The 15,106-nt window shown below is 39.1% G+C and overlaps 1 protein-coding gene across 1 annotated transcript; it reads left to right on the top strand.

The window, feature by feature from the left end:
* The first annotated feature begins 723 nt into the window (after positions 1-723).
* On the top strand, positions 724-1,401 carry LOC148950385 (uncharacterized). Its single transcript, XM_089091857.1, has one exon. It carries the CDS (start codon positions 724-726, stop codon positions 1,399-1,401), a length of 678 nt encoding a protein of 225 aa, XP_088947983.1.
* Positions 1,402-15,106: the final 13,705 nt, after the last annotated feature.

The raw sequence follows: 15,106 nt of genomic DNA, 5'->3' as shown, positions 1-15,106 counted from the left end.
GTCCCCCTTAGTTACGCCACTGGTTTGATATATGGAAAACCGGCTAGAGTCACTGCTCTTATACAGATTCTCTATATAGCTAATGACTCTGGAGACGAAGCCAATAAATCTGAAGCTAGTGCCAGTGACTGTGAAGAAACTGCAACTTGAATTGAAGGTGAAGAGAATGAACTATTAAATGTGAGAAAACGAAGAATCAGCAGAAATAAACCACCAAAGCCAGTGAAAATACAGAAATTCAGTGTAAAATGGATAGAAGATAAAGACTTGCAGGTCTGGCTGCAAAGATATCCAAGGGATAGGACAAAATCTTGGTGTAGGTTTTGCGAAAAGATCATTACTGGCGGCCTATCCCATTTACGTAGACATGCACTGAGAGAAAGTCACATATCCAAAGTTGTTAGTATGAAGAACCAAGTGCGTATTGCTGATGACCAAACCAATGAGTTTACTTTATCGGGAGCAGCAAAGGAAAGGGAACTAATTAGCCAACAGGTGACAGCTTTAGAGTTGGCAATATCAGCCTGGGTAGCATCAAAATCCAAGGAGATGAGTATTATGGACAGCTTGCCCGAATTGCTGAAATAAATTATCCCTGATTCATCAGTAGTAAAGCTTCTTGCATGTGGAAGAACTAAAACCACTGGACTAATCAAAAACGTAATTGCCCCATACGCCATCCGCCAGCTGAGCTCAAGATTGGAAAAATCGCTCTTTTCGCTGATGGTTGATGAAAGCACTGATAAGTGTGGGACAAAATACTTAGTCATCATCGTTCGCTACTATGACAAAACTACATGCGGAATCAAGGAAGACTTTTTGGCCATTCCAGAAGTTTGGGATACAACAGGAATGGGCCTTAAAAACTTGATCTATAAGACTTTGAGTGAGAAGAAGATGACATTAAAAAACTGCATAGGATTTGCATCTGATAATGCAAATGTGATGCTTAGGAAGAACAACGGCCTTGCAGCCCTCATAAAGAAAGATATTCCCTGGCTGGCTATTTTTGGATACATCTGTCACAGTTTTGCACTATGCTCTGATAGTGCTTGTGAGCAGTTACCTACAGAGATCGTCATATTCAGCAATTATATATACACGTACGTATCGAATAATGCCAAACGACTCCGTGAGCATAAGGAATTCCAAAAGTTCTGTGAAGTAGCCGAGCATGCACTCCTGTACCCATCTGCAACTCGCTGGTTAGCGTTTGAGGCTGTCTCTGAGAGGCTGGTGGAACAGTGGACTGCTCTGACGTTGTTTTTCGCCTTACCTGCGAATGAAGGTTGGGATCAAACGGCAGTGACGCTTTATATAGCTTTGATCGATCCCGAAGTCCCGCGTTCGTGTCTTTTTTCTGAATTACGTTCTTCCTCTTGTAAACGGCCTGACTCTTGAAGTCTATAGCGCAGAAGTGAAAGTTCACAAACTTTTAAAAAGCGTGGGTAATACTCTCTCCGAACTGGGAAGGAACTATATCAAAGACGAGCTTTTGACCATACGTTCAGTCTTCGAAATAGATTTTTCAAACCCAAGAAACTTCAAAGCTATGGAGACGGATATGCATTTTGGAGCCAAACTTGAGCTCTTTGCAATTGATCAGATTTAAAGTCGGAAACTTCAAGACAGACAGGTAGCTGCGAAAAAGAAAAATTGCCTTGCGTTTTATAACACGCTGTGCTCTGAAATAAAGCGAAGAGTAAATAAAGCGACTAGCTATACAGAGATAAAAAATAAAAATTACTCTGGCTTATATGATAAGCCAAAGAGAAACTACGGTGCTAAAATGCCGCGTGTTGCGCGGCGCCCAACACCCGGCAAAATTTTAGGCAGGGAGTTAGTACTTTTCTGTCGTGGTAGTACTTTTGAGCTATCCTGCCTAGTACCAGCAGTTTCGTTGAAGTGGCAACCCTGGTCAGAAGATACTCTCTCTGTTGTTCGGTGCTGAACTTTCTCGAGTCTTCAGAGCAGTGTTAGACAACAAATCGCGATTGGTTGTCCCTTGAAGATAAGGTAAGAGTTTTATGATAATCAAACAGTTCGTGGTTACGAAATGTAAGTAAGGAGCGACCCGGCTCAATAGTAACCAAAACTCTAAAAAACGCAATTTTGATACCAATAGTTACATCAATAGAATCAAAGTTTTATGCTGATTTCAAATATATAAGTTTCATTAAATTTAGTTTTACCCATTCACAGTTAAGCGCCTGAGAAAACGTGTCTTATTTTCGAAAAAAGGGGGAAACAACCCATAAAAGTCATAGAAATTTAATGAAAATCACACCATCAGATTCAGCGCATTAGAGAACCCTATTATAGAAGTTTCAAGCTCCTACCTGCAAAAAATTCTGTATTTTTTGCCAGAAGAAAGATCATGGATGCGTGTTTATTTGTTTGTTTTTTTTTTCAATTTTGTTTTTTGATACGATCACCCAGGGGTGATCGTATTAATCCAGTAGTTCTAGAATATCGTGAGGGCTCATCTGAACGGAAAGTAAAAGTTATAGTGCCCTTTTTAAGTGACCAAAAAATTGGAGGGCAACTTAGCCCCCACCCGCGCTCAATTTTTTCCCAAAGTCACCCAATCAAAATTTTGAGATAGCTATTTTGTTCAGAATTGTCGAAAATCTAGTAAATATGTCTTTTAGGTTGATTTAATCCCCCACAGTTCCCGGAGGAAGGGCTGCAAGTTATGAACTTTGCCCATTGTTTACATTACATAGCCTATAGTATTGGTAAATGGGAAGTATACAGACGTTTCAGGAGGGATTTTTTTCTGATGGGGGGGGGGGGTCGGAGGAGGATTTTTCCATGGAGGATGTTTCCGGGGGGGACGGGACGTTTCTATGAAGGGGGCACCGGATTTCCCAGTATTATTTAAAAAACGAACAGAAATTAAATAAAAAACAAGTTTTTTTTCAACTGAAAGTAAGGAGGAACATTAGAACTTAAAACAAACAAGCCCCCTAGTCAATACCTCTCCCTTTACGCTAAAGTTTTTTTTAGTACATTCAAAAGAGCTATCTATTCTAATTGACCGGCCTTTGTGATTCAGGGGTTTGTGATTCAAAAAAAATTCGAAGTTTAGCGTCAAGAGCGATGTATTGACTAGGGGTAAACTCCCTAATATACGTAATAAAAACATACAAATATAGAAGTTCGTCACGAAAGTTAATTCGCAATTACGCCATAACAAAATTTCGAGAAGGCCGTTTAGCCAAAACAATAAGACTAATATGCAAATTTCATTCTAATTATTCATGTCCGGTGAGCCAAAATCAAAGCTACATTAATTCAAAAACGTTCAGATATTAAATGAAAAAAAACAAGCTTTTTAACTGGAAGTAAGGAGCGACATTAAAACTTAAAACGAACAGAAATTATTCCGTATATGAAAGGAGCTGTCCCCGCCTCAACGCCGCGCGCGTTTCGCTAAAGTTTGACTCTTTCACACAATTTTATTTTTTAAAAAATAAAAAACTTTAGCGTAAAGAGCGAAACGTTGAGGAAGGGACAGCCCCTTTCATATAGGGAATGATTTCTGTTCGTTTTAAGTTTTAACGTCGCTCCTTACTTTCAATTAAAAAAAACTTGTTTTTTTTTATTTAATCCCTCAACAAGCTGTATTATCTGGCACAAGATGTTCCTTTATGGAGTTCAAATGTTGCTGGCGTACACACCATTAGGCATAAGAATAACTGATAAAGTAAGTAAGTATTTCATGGAATTTTGAAGTCTAAGTAAATGAAATATACTTTTTAGCAGATATATTTTCAAGATATTTTTCTAATGGGGACTATAGGCTTTAGCTTATTAGGTGTTAAAGTATTTATGAACTAAAGTGTATACAAATATGGGGCATTTTGGGGTGCAAAGTGCCCTACCAGACCATACCAGAGGCCAACATCAGACATCCCGCAAATCTGAACAAGGGTGGAACTTGGTTTCAAGGGGATTATTGATAGACGTAGTTTAATTTTTAGTTGCATATTAGTTGCATGTCTCCAATCCACCATAAGCTCCTTCTTCCGTCCTTATCATCAGAAAAGATACCCTGGCTGTATGGCTTCTATTCAGCGGCGGGATAGACCTTTAACAAGTTTGCCAGACCAGAACTAGTGAAGGCTGACCTTGGAGAAACGTGCATCTTGCGAAAATCATAGGCAGCGCGATAGCACTGCCTAAGTAAAGAACGATGTGGGCACAATGTATTATTTTTTTTTTCTTTCTTCTCCATACCTGGGCACTTCGTATCGAAAGAGTTGTCGTAGAAAGTTCAAAAAGGGCTCATTCGATTGGAAATTGGGGTTGCTAGTGCTCTTTTCAATAGTCGAAAGTGATTGGAGGGCAACTAGTCCCCCCCCCCCATACCAATCAAACCCCAAACACATCCAATCAAAATTTCGAGATAGCCATTTTGTTCCGCGTAGTTGATTTCCGGATAGAAAATATCTTTTTGAGGAGGACACTCCACCACAACCCTCGGGGCAAGGGTTTTAAGTTATGGCCTGGGGGCACATAAGGTTTTTATAGAAGGCGTTGTCGTAGAAACTTCAAAAAAGACTCATTCGATTGGAAATTCAAAGGGCTAGTGCCCTTCTTAGTAGTCGAAAGTGATTGGAGGGCAACTAGCCCCCCCCCACCCCCCCACGCCCATCAGTCCCACAAACCCATCCAATCAAATTCTGAGATAGCCATTTTGTTCAGCGTAGTTGATTTCCAGATAGAAAATATGTTTTTGAGGAGGACACTCCCCCACAACCCTCGGCGCAAGGGTTGTAAGTTATGCCCTGGGGGCATATAAGGTTTTTATAGAAGGCGTTGTGGTAGAAATTTCAAAAAAGACTCATTCGATTGAAAATTCAAAGGGCTATTGCCCTTTTTAATAGTCGAAAGTGATTGGAGGGCAACTAAACCCCCTCTCACGCCCACCTTTTCCCCAAACACATCCACTCAAAATTTTAGAGATAGCCATTTTATTCAACGTAGTTTTAAGTTCTGTAAATTAGGTCTTTGAGGATGATAACCCCCTCACAGCCTTCAGGACAAGGGTTGTAAGTTATGCCCTTGGGGTATATAAAGTTTTTATATAACGCGTTGACGTAGAAACTTCAAAAAAGGCTGATTCGATTAGAAATTAAAATGGCCCTTTTTAATAGTCGAAAATGATTAGAAAGCAACTAACACCCCATCCACACCCACCATTCCCCAAACACATCTAATAAAGATTTTGAGACAGCCATTTTGTCCCACGCAGTTCAAAGTTCAGGAAATTATACCTTTGAGCTGGACACTCCTCCCACAGTCTTCAGGGCAAGGGTTATAAGTTATGCCCTGGGTCATATAACGTTTTTATTGAAATCCTTGTCGTAGAAACTTGGAAAAGGGCTCATTCAATTGGAAATTCAAAGGGCTAGTGCCCTTTTTAATAGTCGAAAGCGATTTGAGGGCATCTAACCCCCCTCTTACGCCAATCTTTTCCCCAAACACATCCAATCAATATTTTAGATAGCCATTTTATTCAACGTCGTTGAAAGTTTTGGAAATTAGGTCTTTAACGATGACAACCCCTCACCCCCCCACAGCCCTCAGGGCAAGGGTTGTAAGTTATGTCCTGGGGCATATAAGGTTTTTATTGAAAGCGTAGAAACTTCAAAAGGGCTCATTCAATTGGAAATTGAAAGGGCTAGTGCCTTTTTTAATAGCTGAAAGTGATTGGAGAGCGACCAACACCCCTCTCACACCCACCATTTTCCCAAACACATCCAATCAAAACTTTGAGATATTCATTTTGTTCAACGTAGTTGTAAGCTCTTGAAATTCGGTCTTTTAGGATGATAACCCCCTCAGAGCCCTCAGTGCAAGGGTTGTAAGTTATGCCCTGGGGGCATATAAAGTTTATATAGAAAGTTGTTATATAAATTTCAAAAAGGGCTCATTTGATTGGAAATTGAAATTGCCATTTTTAATAGTAGAAAGTGAGTGGAGAGTAATTAACCCCTCTCTTACGCCCACCATTTCCCCAAAAACATTCAATCAAAGTTTAGAGATAGTCATTTTGTTCAAAGTAGTTGAAAGTTCTTAAAATTATGCGTTTATGGATGACAAACCCCCCAGAGCCCCAAGGGCAAAGGTTGTAAGTTTTGCCTTGGGGGCATACAAGGTTCTTAGAGATAGAGTTGTCGTAAAACTTCAAAAGGGGTTCATTCAATTCGAAATTGAGAGGGCTAGTGCCCTTTGTAATAGTCAAAAGTGATTGGAGGGTAACTAACCCCCTTCTCACGCCCCCCTTTCCACTAAATCCATCCAAAACAAACTTTCAGAGATCCATTTTGCTGAACATATTAAAGATCTATGGACTTTTGGTCTTTGATAATGACACCCCCCCCCCCCCAGCACTCAGGGCAGAGGTTGTAAGTTATGCCCTAGGGGCATATATGATTTTTATTGAAAGTTATGTCTTAGAAACTTCAAAAGGGCTCATTTGATTGGAAATTGAAAGGGCTGGGGACATTTTTAATATTGAAAGTGAATGGAGAGTGACTACCGCCCCTCTCCCACCCACCATTTCCCCAAACACATGTAATCAAAATTTTTATATAGCCATTTTGTTTAACGTAGTTGAAAGTTCTGGAATTTCGGTCTTAGAAGATGACAACCACCCTAACAGACCTTAGGGTAAGGGTTGTAATTTATGCCCTGGGGGCATATAAGGTGTTTATAGAAAGCGATGTCGTTTCCAAAAGGGCTCATTCGATTGGTAATCGAAAGGCCTAGTGCCCTTTTTAATAGTCGAAAGTGATTAGAAGGCTTGACATTTTTATAGTAAAGATCGATGTGGGTATAATGTATTATTTTTTGTTATTGTTGTTGTTTAGACCAGGGCACTTCGTATCGAAGGAGTTGTCGTGGGAACTCTGAAAAGGGCTCATTCGATTGAAAATAGAAAGAGCTGATGCCCTTTTAATAGTCGAAAGCGATTGGAAGGCAACCACTCCCCCTTCCAGTGCCACCCTCCCACGCCCACCCTCCCATTTGCCCATTATGTTTAAAAACTAAATGTTGCCTTAAGATTAAATCAAAATTCACTGTGATAATGCTAATTCCCAATAAGGCATCTCAGCAGTATCCCAAGAACGACTGAGGACATTATTTTCAAACTTTCTGGGCTACTTCTGCTCTTAAGATTTAACCAAGTCAAAATAGCGTAAGCGTATCGAAGCTATAAAAGAAAGTAAACAGATTTTTTTGCGAATGGTATCAAGTTTTCCATTTCAGGTCAACTAGAGGTGGTATGAAACGAAATTAAACACTACTATTTGTGTCCAGATTTTTAAAAGGGTGTATGCTGATAAGAATTCCAGAAAATTTTCCTCCAGCATACAAATAGCAGGCCAAACTATGAAGTCTTAAAAAATTAAAATATTTAAAGTGTTATTATCTTTTTCCTTAAAAAAAATATGTCAATATAAAACGAAATTAAACACTATTATTTGTGTCCAGGTTTTTAAGAGGGTGTATGTTGTTAAAAATTGCGGAAAATTTTCCTACAACATACAAATAGCAGGCCAAACTATAAATTCTTTAAAAAAACGAAAAGATTTAAAGTGTTATTTTCTTTTTCCCTGAAAAGACTATGTCAATATAAAACGAACAGAAATTACTTAAAAAAACTTTTCCCACAAAATAAGTTTTTCAAAGAAAGGTAAAGAACTCCATTAAACAAAAAATGAGCAAAAATAAAATCAAATAATCTACCAAGCGTGAAACCTTACAAATCAGCATCGGTAAATAAATGAAACCCAAAACAAGCAGAAATTAACATAAGTTGGGCGCAAAACCCCTATGCCTTCCCAAGGCCAGAACAAAATTTGCACTTTACTGAAAAAAATATAATTTTATTTTACTTTTATAACTTTAATAAATCAACATGGGCGCCCATATGGGGGGGGCAGGGGGGGGGCTCCCGCCCCCTGCCACCCCTGGCTGAATGATGCTGCCTTATTTTTATATTTTTGTTCTGAGATTTCTATTATATATCATTAAAAGTGCCAATTAGATGAGGTTTGCCCCCCCCTGGAATTCAGCTTATGGGCGCCCATGTAAATCAAATAATATTAACATTTGGATCATTAAATATCAGCATATGTATATTAAACTGACAATGCACATTCATTTGTATTTTTTCAGTAAAGTGCAAAGTTTGTTCTGGCCTTGGGAAGCATAGTGGTTTTGCGCCCAAGTTATGCTAATTTCTGATCCGGATTTCCCAGTATTATTTAAAAAACGATCAGAAACTAAATAAAAAACAAGTTTTTTTCAACTGAAAGTAAGGAGGAACATTAAAACTTAAAACAAACAGAAATAATTACGTATATGAGGGGGTTCGCCCCCTAGTCAATACCTCGCTCTTTACTCTAAAGTTTTTTTTTAGTACTTTCAAAAGAGCTATCTATTCTAATTAACCGGCCTTTGTGATTCAGGGGTTTGTGATTCAAACAAAATTCGAACTATAGCGTAAAGAGCAAGGTATTGACTAGGGGTAAACTCCCTAATATACTTAATAAAAACATACAAATATAGAAGTTCGTTAAGTAAGTTAATTCGTAATTTACGTCATAACAAAATTTCGAGAACGCCATTTAGCCAAAAAATAAAATTAATATGAAAATTGCGTTCTAATTATTCATTTAGATTGAGCCAAAATCAAAGCTGCATTAATTAAAAAACTTCTATAAATTAAATGAAAAAAAACTAGTTTTTTAATGAAAGTAAGGAACGACGTAAAAACTTAAAATGAACAGGAATTATTCCATATATGAAAGGGCATGCCCCCTCCTCAACGCCTCGCGCTTTACGCTAAAGTTTGACTCTTTCACACAATTTTATTTTTTAAACAATAAAAAACTTTAGCGTAAAGAGCGAGGCGTTGAGGAAGGGACAGCCCCTTTCATATAGGGAATGATTTCTGTTCGTTTTAAGTTTTAACGTCGCTCCTTACTTTCAATTAAAAAAAACTTGTTTTTTTTACTTAATCCCTCAACAAGCTGTATTATCTGGCACAAGATTTTCCTTTATGGAGTTCAAATGTTGCTGGCGTACACACCATTAGGCATAAGAATAACTGACAAAGTAAGTAAGTATTTCATGGAATTTTGAAGTCTAAGTAAATGAAATATACTTTTTAGCAGATATATTTTTAAGATATTTTTCTAATGGGGACTATGGGCTTTAGCTTATTAGGTGTTAAAGTATTTATGAACTAAAGTGTATACAAATATGGGGCATTTTGGGGTGCAAAGTGCCCTACCAGACCATACCAGAGGCCAATATCAGACATCCCGCAAATCTGAACAAGGGTGGAACTTGGTTTCAAGGGGATTATTGATAGACGTAGTTTAATTTTTAGTTGCATGTTAGTTGCATGTCTCCAATCCACCATAAGCTCCTTCTTCCGTCCTTATCATCAGAAAAGATACCCTGGCTGTATGGCTTCTATTCAGCGGCGGGATAGACCTTTAACAAGTTTGCCAGACCAGAACTAGTGAAGGCTGACCTTGGAGAAACGTGCATCTTGCGAAAATCATAGGCAGCGCGATAGCACTGACTAAGTAAAGAACGATGTGGGCACAATGTATTATTTTTTTTTTCTTTCTTCTCCATACCCGGGCCCATCGTATCGAAGGAGTTGTCGTAGAAAGTTCAAAAAGGGCTCATTCGATTGCAAATTGGAGTGGCTAGTGCTCTTTTCAATAGTAGAAAGTGATTGGAGGGCAACTAGTCACCCCCCCCCCACACCAATCAAACCCCAAGCACATCCAATCAAAAAAATATAAATTTTTTTTTACTTTTATAAATTTAATAAATCAACATGGGCGCCCATATGGGGGGGGCAGGGGGGGGGGGGCTCCCCCCCCCCTGCTCATTTTGAGCTTGACGCGGTTATTTGTTGTGATTTCTGTTCGTTTTGTATTTCATTTCTTTATTGATGCTTATTTGTGGTAGTTTTATGCTTGGTAGCTTATTTGATTCTATTTTTGCTCATTTTTTGTTTAATGGAGTTCTTTACTTTTCTTTGAAAAACTTATTTTGTGGAAAAAGTTTTTTAATTAATCTTAGTAAACAACGAAGTACTGCATTGGATTTTGAGTAGTGAATAGTTCTTCTAGGTTTGGTTTCTTCTGATTTTTTTTTTCTTTTTTATAAGACTTTCTAAACTCTTCATGGTTATGCTATTTATTGAGGGCTGTTCCTGTATTGTAGCGTCATATTGGCATACGAGCATACATACTGATTTGAAGGCGATATGTTTGAATTAGCTTGTGCAGGAAATCAACCCTTTTTGAAAGGTTGTGCCAAATTCATCACCAAACACTGAAAACCATGAAGTGATCAAGAAGGTTTCAGCCTTGCACAAACCGTACATTCAATTGGAGGTCCCGAGCGCTTCTTGCTGTACTGTTGTAGGCTAGTTCAAGGGTTTTGCGTCCCTGGCCTGCATTGTTGGAATCAATTAGCTTTGTAATGATCTAAATAAATAGAGAATTATAACATCGCAAGGCTACTATTGTGTCACCTGAAAAAATCAGAAGTTTTCACTAGGTCTCGCTAGTAGTTTAAAAAATTAGGAGTTTCAGGAGTTTAGATTAGAAGAAATGAAATTTTCTTTGATTAGGGCAGCTAAGTGGCCCAATTCGAAGAAATAGGAATAGATGGTGTTCTTACTTAGGCAAAGTTGGTGTAGGGAAAGAAAATATCAATATTAATGGACTGCCACAATATTATAGATACAGATACCCTATTTGGTCATATTGTTGCTCCTTCGTTAAAAATGTAATAGTAAGAAGGCAAAACAACGAGTCTCACTGATTAGATTATAGTAAATTAAATACTGACATGATTCATATAGGACATTATAGAAAGTATTTTTATTGGTTATAAAAGTAAATATGACCATTTACTGGTGTTCAGAGCTAATCCATAGGGGAGATTTAAGAAAAGTAAGTACTTTCCAGATGGTTATGACTTTGATAGACTCTTGGATGAAAGGTTGACGTGAACCTTAACTTGTGAATATGGGTGGAATAATTTTAGGAAGATAGTTAGCTAAATAACAGAAGGTACAATGTGGTGTGAAGTTAAAAGAGCAGCTAGGGATTTTAACGAAAAGCTTTGGAGCTTTGTGATGAGAGAAAAGTTTCGCATAAGAAGTTTTGCATACAAAATAATAAGAAAAATTATTCGATAATTTGGAAGTGAAGATTCTTATCCTTAGTTTAATAATTGAGAAGTTTTGGGCTTGGTGGTAGCCAGAAAAGAAGAGGTGCTTGCCTAGTGCTGAATAGAGCTGCAAGAAAGCCCCTCCTGTTGTTCTCACCAGTAACACTAAACTCCTAACAGCAAGGCTTGATCGGAAACACCGATATTTAACTGTCATCCCCTGTCAAGCCCCCATGAACAACTTCAAGGAAGGAAGTAAAGACGAGCTTTACGCTCTACTGAGTTCTGGGCTCTGGTTTATACTTCCCCGTGATCACCTCATACCTACTTGTCGGACTCGTAACAGCGGCCGATTTAAACTTTAACGAAGACAGACAGCTGAATTTCGGTTTGGCCCTCAATTCTACTATTGCATGCATTAGGTTCCAGAGGCCTGAAATAGCCAAATACACCCGATGTAGAAACAATGAATCAACAAAGAAGATACTCGACTATATCATCATATGCTGACGATGGGTGTCATCTGTTCAGAATTGTCACATCTACCGAGGTGCTGAGCTTGAGAACAATGACCATCAACTGATTGCGATCAAAACTAAGCTTCGTCTTAAGGCTACAAAGAACGACTAGTTATTTCGTAAGATTTACACTTGTCACGTCAGTCAAGACACCGCTGTACGAGTTTAAAATATCCAACAAATTTGATTGCCTTGAGCAGTGCGGTGATAGTTACGGTGAATGGAAGACCCTCAAAGTAGCTGGCGTTGGCATTGCCGGATCGAGCAACGAAAGAAAAAACATTGTATCAGCCATGACACCCTCGTCATCATCTAGAACAGGCAGGAAACTCACCTTCATGGAGATATTAATGTATATAGACAGTTAAACGATAAATGTAATATCATGCTGCATAAGGACTGCAATACATTTATCGACAATAAGGCATGTGAACTACAAGAGGTCATCGAGAAGAAGGATATGGGAGCTACAGACAAGATTCTTTGAGATCATTCAGACCAACACACTCAGACATTGACACACCTTTGAAATGCCAGCGACGAAATTATCTACGACCGGTCACAGTGCCTACCTCAGTGGGAATAACCCTTTGAGATACTATTTGACTCAGAGCCACCCAACAAAACCATCGACCGAGTTTAGAGTAGAGGAGATTTAAGAAGAAACTAGAGAGCTGAAAAATAACAAAGCCCCGGGTAATTGAGGCCTAAAATCGGAAGGTCTGAGGAATAATGCTCCAGGAATGGCCCTCTAGTTACAAGTGCTATTTAGCATCGTTTGTTGCTCTAAGAAGGTCCAACGAGACTGGATAAAGGCCTACTTGTGCCAACGCATAAAAGGAAGGGAAGCGAAGCAGAATATATCAAATGTCATGGTGTAACTCAACTGTCAATACCCAATAAATTCTTCGCTATGCAGCTCCTCCAATAGGCAGCAAGTTACTTTCAGGTTCTTCATTGCCCCTAACAAGCTGGGTTCATACCAGGACAGTTCACAATTGAGTAAATCCACAAAAGCAGACAGCTAGCGGAGAAAACTTTGAAATGTAAAAAAAAGGCATGCCTTTACATCGTCGATTTTCAATCTTCCTTCGACAATGTCGAAAGACAGTTTTTTTGGTCGATTCTATAATATACCAGTGCTGCCCGAAAAATTGTCAGTCTCTTTAAAAAGCTCTGAAACTATAATGAAAGTGCTGTCATTGTCAATCTTCATCCTATTTCGAAATCAGGAATGGGTTTCTGCAAGACTGTGCCACTGCGCCCGAACTCTTCAATTGCGTCCTAGACAATGTACTCAAAAATACATTTCTGCTGCAGCCGTTTGGCATAGATCCTGCTTTGAGAATTTTTTCGGATGTTGAATTTGCTGACAATATGGCACTAATATGGGAAAGTCCCAATGACCTCAAGACCGAATTGGAAAACCTTGTCTGAGACCAAACATACCTGTTGGCATGATACCACCTACCAAGGTAATGTCTATAGAAGTCTGTGATCAGGATGTTCATGTAGTCAAGTAGTTCCCCTACCTTGGTTTAACTGTCTGCCAAATTGGAGATCTAGATGAAGAGATCTCATCAAGGGTAGCAAAGGCGAACGCCATCTTTGGCCGTCTTCTAGGAAAATATTACACAATCCTAAGACCAGTCGCCTGGCTAAGGCGCGAATCTACTCTGCTTTGGTAGCTAACGTCATGCTACACTCATTTAGAGACTAACTTAAATGTTAGTCTCTACCTAAATGTTAGCCTACGACACAAACCCAGGTCATGAAGGTGGATGCCATCCAGATGAAATACACGGAAAAATTGAACATACCAGATGGTTTGATAGGGTACAGAACCTGAAAATTCTCCAGTATTTCAAATGACCACCCCTGTCCGAGCAGCTGGTGTCTCACTTGCTACATTCGTATCGTCATCTGCTTCGTCTGGACCGCAAAATCTCACCCAACTCTTCGTCGACTTTGACAGAACTGCAAATGGTTAATAGTGCCGGAGAGGAAGACCACACATAAGATGGATGGACATCATTCACGGTTGGGTCACTTCCCAAAATAACGCAGCCAACGAAGCTCCCACTCACACCCGCAACAGGTCATTCCAGAGAAGACTAACTGTAATGACTTCCAGCGGAGTAAGAGTTTTGAGTCAAGTAATTCAAGTATTTGTGGTCTAATTTCGTATGTACTAATTATTTTTACATTTTATTGAATTAATAGTTAAAAGATGAAATCGGAAGGCTCTTGCGAAAAAATCCCACTCAAAATTTAGCCTGACTTATCTTGTTATTATTCAAAATCAAATCTCTCTGCTTCTATACTCCTGGCATCTGTGGAATCTCCATGGAGCTGTTTAAAAACGGCAGTGGTAATATCCTGTTATGGCTCCAAATGCTATTCAACGCAATACGGGACTCGGAGATCAACCCGAAAGAATGGCGTACAGAAGAGAGGCTACCACTGTGGAAGAGAAAAGCTGACAGGAGGGAGTGCAAGAACTATAGATGGATAACGCTTCTTTCGGTACCAGGCAAGCTCTTTTCAATGGTTTTGTTGCAGCGATGTTTTGCACACCTCCGATGAAAGCACAGAATAGAGCAGTCTGGTTTTATGCCTGGCCGATCAACGACAGAGCAGATTTTCTCCCATAAGACAAATCATCGTGAAGACGAAAGATTTCCGACAGCAGGCTTTCATTGCTTGTGTCGATTTCAAGGCAGCATTCGACTCAGTTGATCGAGATTCTTTATGGAACATCCCCTCTAATACTGGCCTCCCGTCAAAATATATCCGCGTACTCAGGGTTATACATCAAATCAAGAGACATAGAGCTGTGTGCAAGCGAACGGTAGACATAGCGCGTTCTTTCCAGTAAGGATAGGAGTCAGGTAAGGTTGTTCAGTTGCTCCTGAGCTCTATTTAATTTTATTATTGATCATTTTATGACTTGGACAACATAGAAGTTCAGCTTTGGACTCAAGTACGGCAGTTGTCATTGATTTTGACTTTGCTGATGATATCACTAGTCACCAACTCCAAGTCACAGCTGCTCATGGGTCTACACACGCTTCAGTGTGAAGCTGCTAGGACAGGACTATCCATTAACTGTGAGAAGACGAAAGTCATGGTATACAGATCTGCTTAAGCGCTGAAGTATTCTGGAAAATATTTGCGCTAGAAACTTTGTATCCGTAAAATTTTCCCTGTTGTTTCAGGTATTTTACTAGTGCCTATACTGCTTCGTGTTTAACGAAACCACTTGAATTTTCGTACCGTTGCTTCTCCAGTTGGTGCAGATTTATAAATTAATTGAGAGAGGAAGCTGGCTACTGAGACGAATCTTATTAGTGGCTTTTCGTTTG

Source organism: Artemia sp. Qi Xiang Cuo, chromosome 7 (assembly GCF_049724085.1).
Source record: "Artemia sp. Qi Xiang Cuo chromosome 7, ASM4972408v1, whole genome shotgun sequence".
NCBI lineage: Eukaryota > Metazoa > Arthropoda > Branchiopoda > Anostraca > Artemiidae > Artemia > Artemia sp. Qi Xiang Cuo.
This window is presented reverse-complemented; position numbering and strand designations above follow the sequence as displayed.

Excerpts from the sequence above, each read along its gene's own strand:
- LOC148950385 (XM_089091857.1), top strand. The coding sequence starts at position 724 with ATGGTTGATGAAAGCACTGATAAGTGTGGGACAAAATACTTAGTCATC.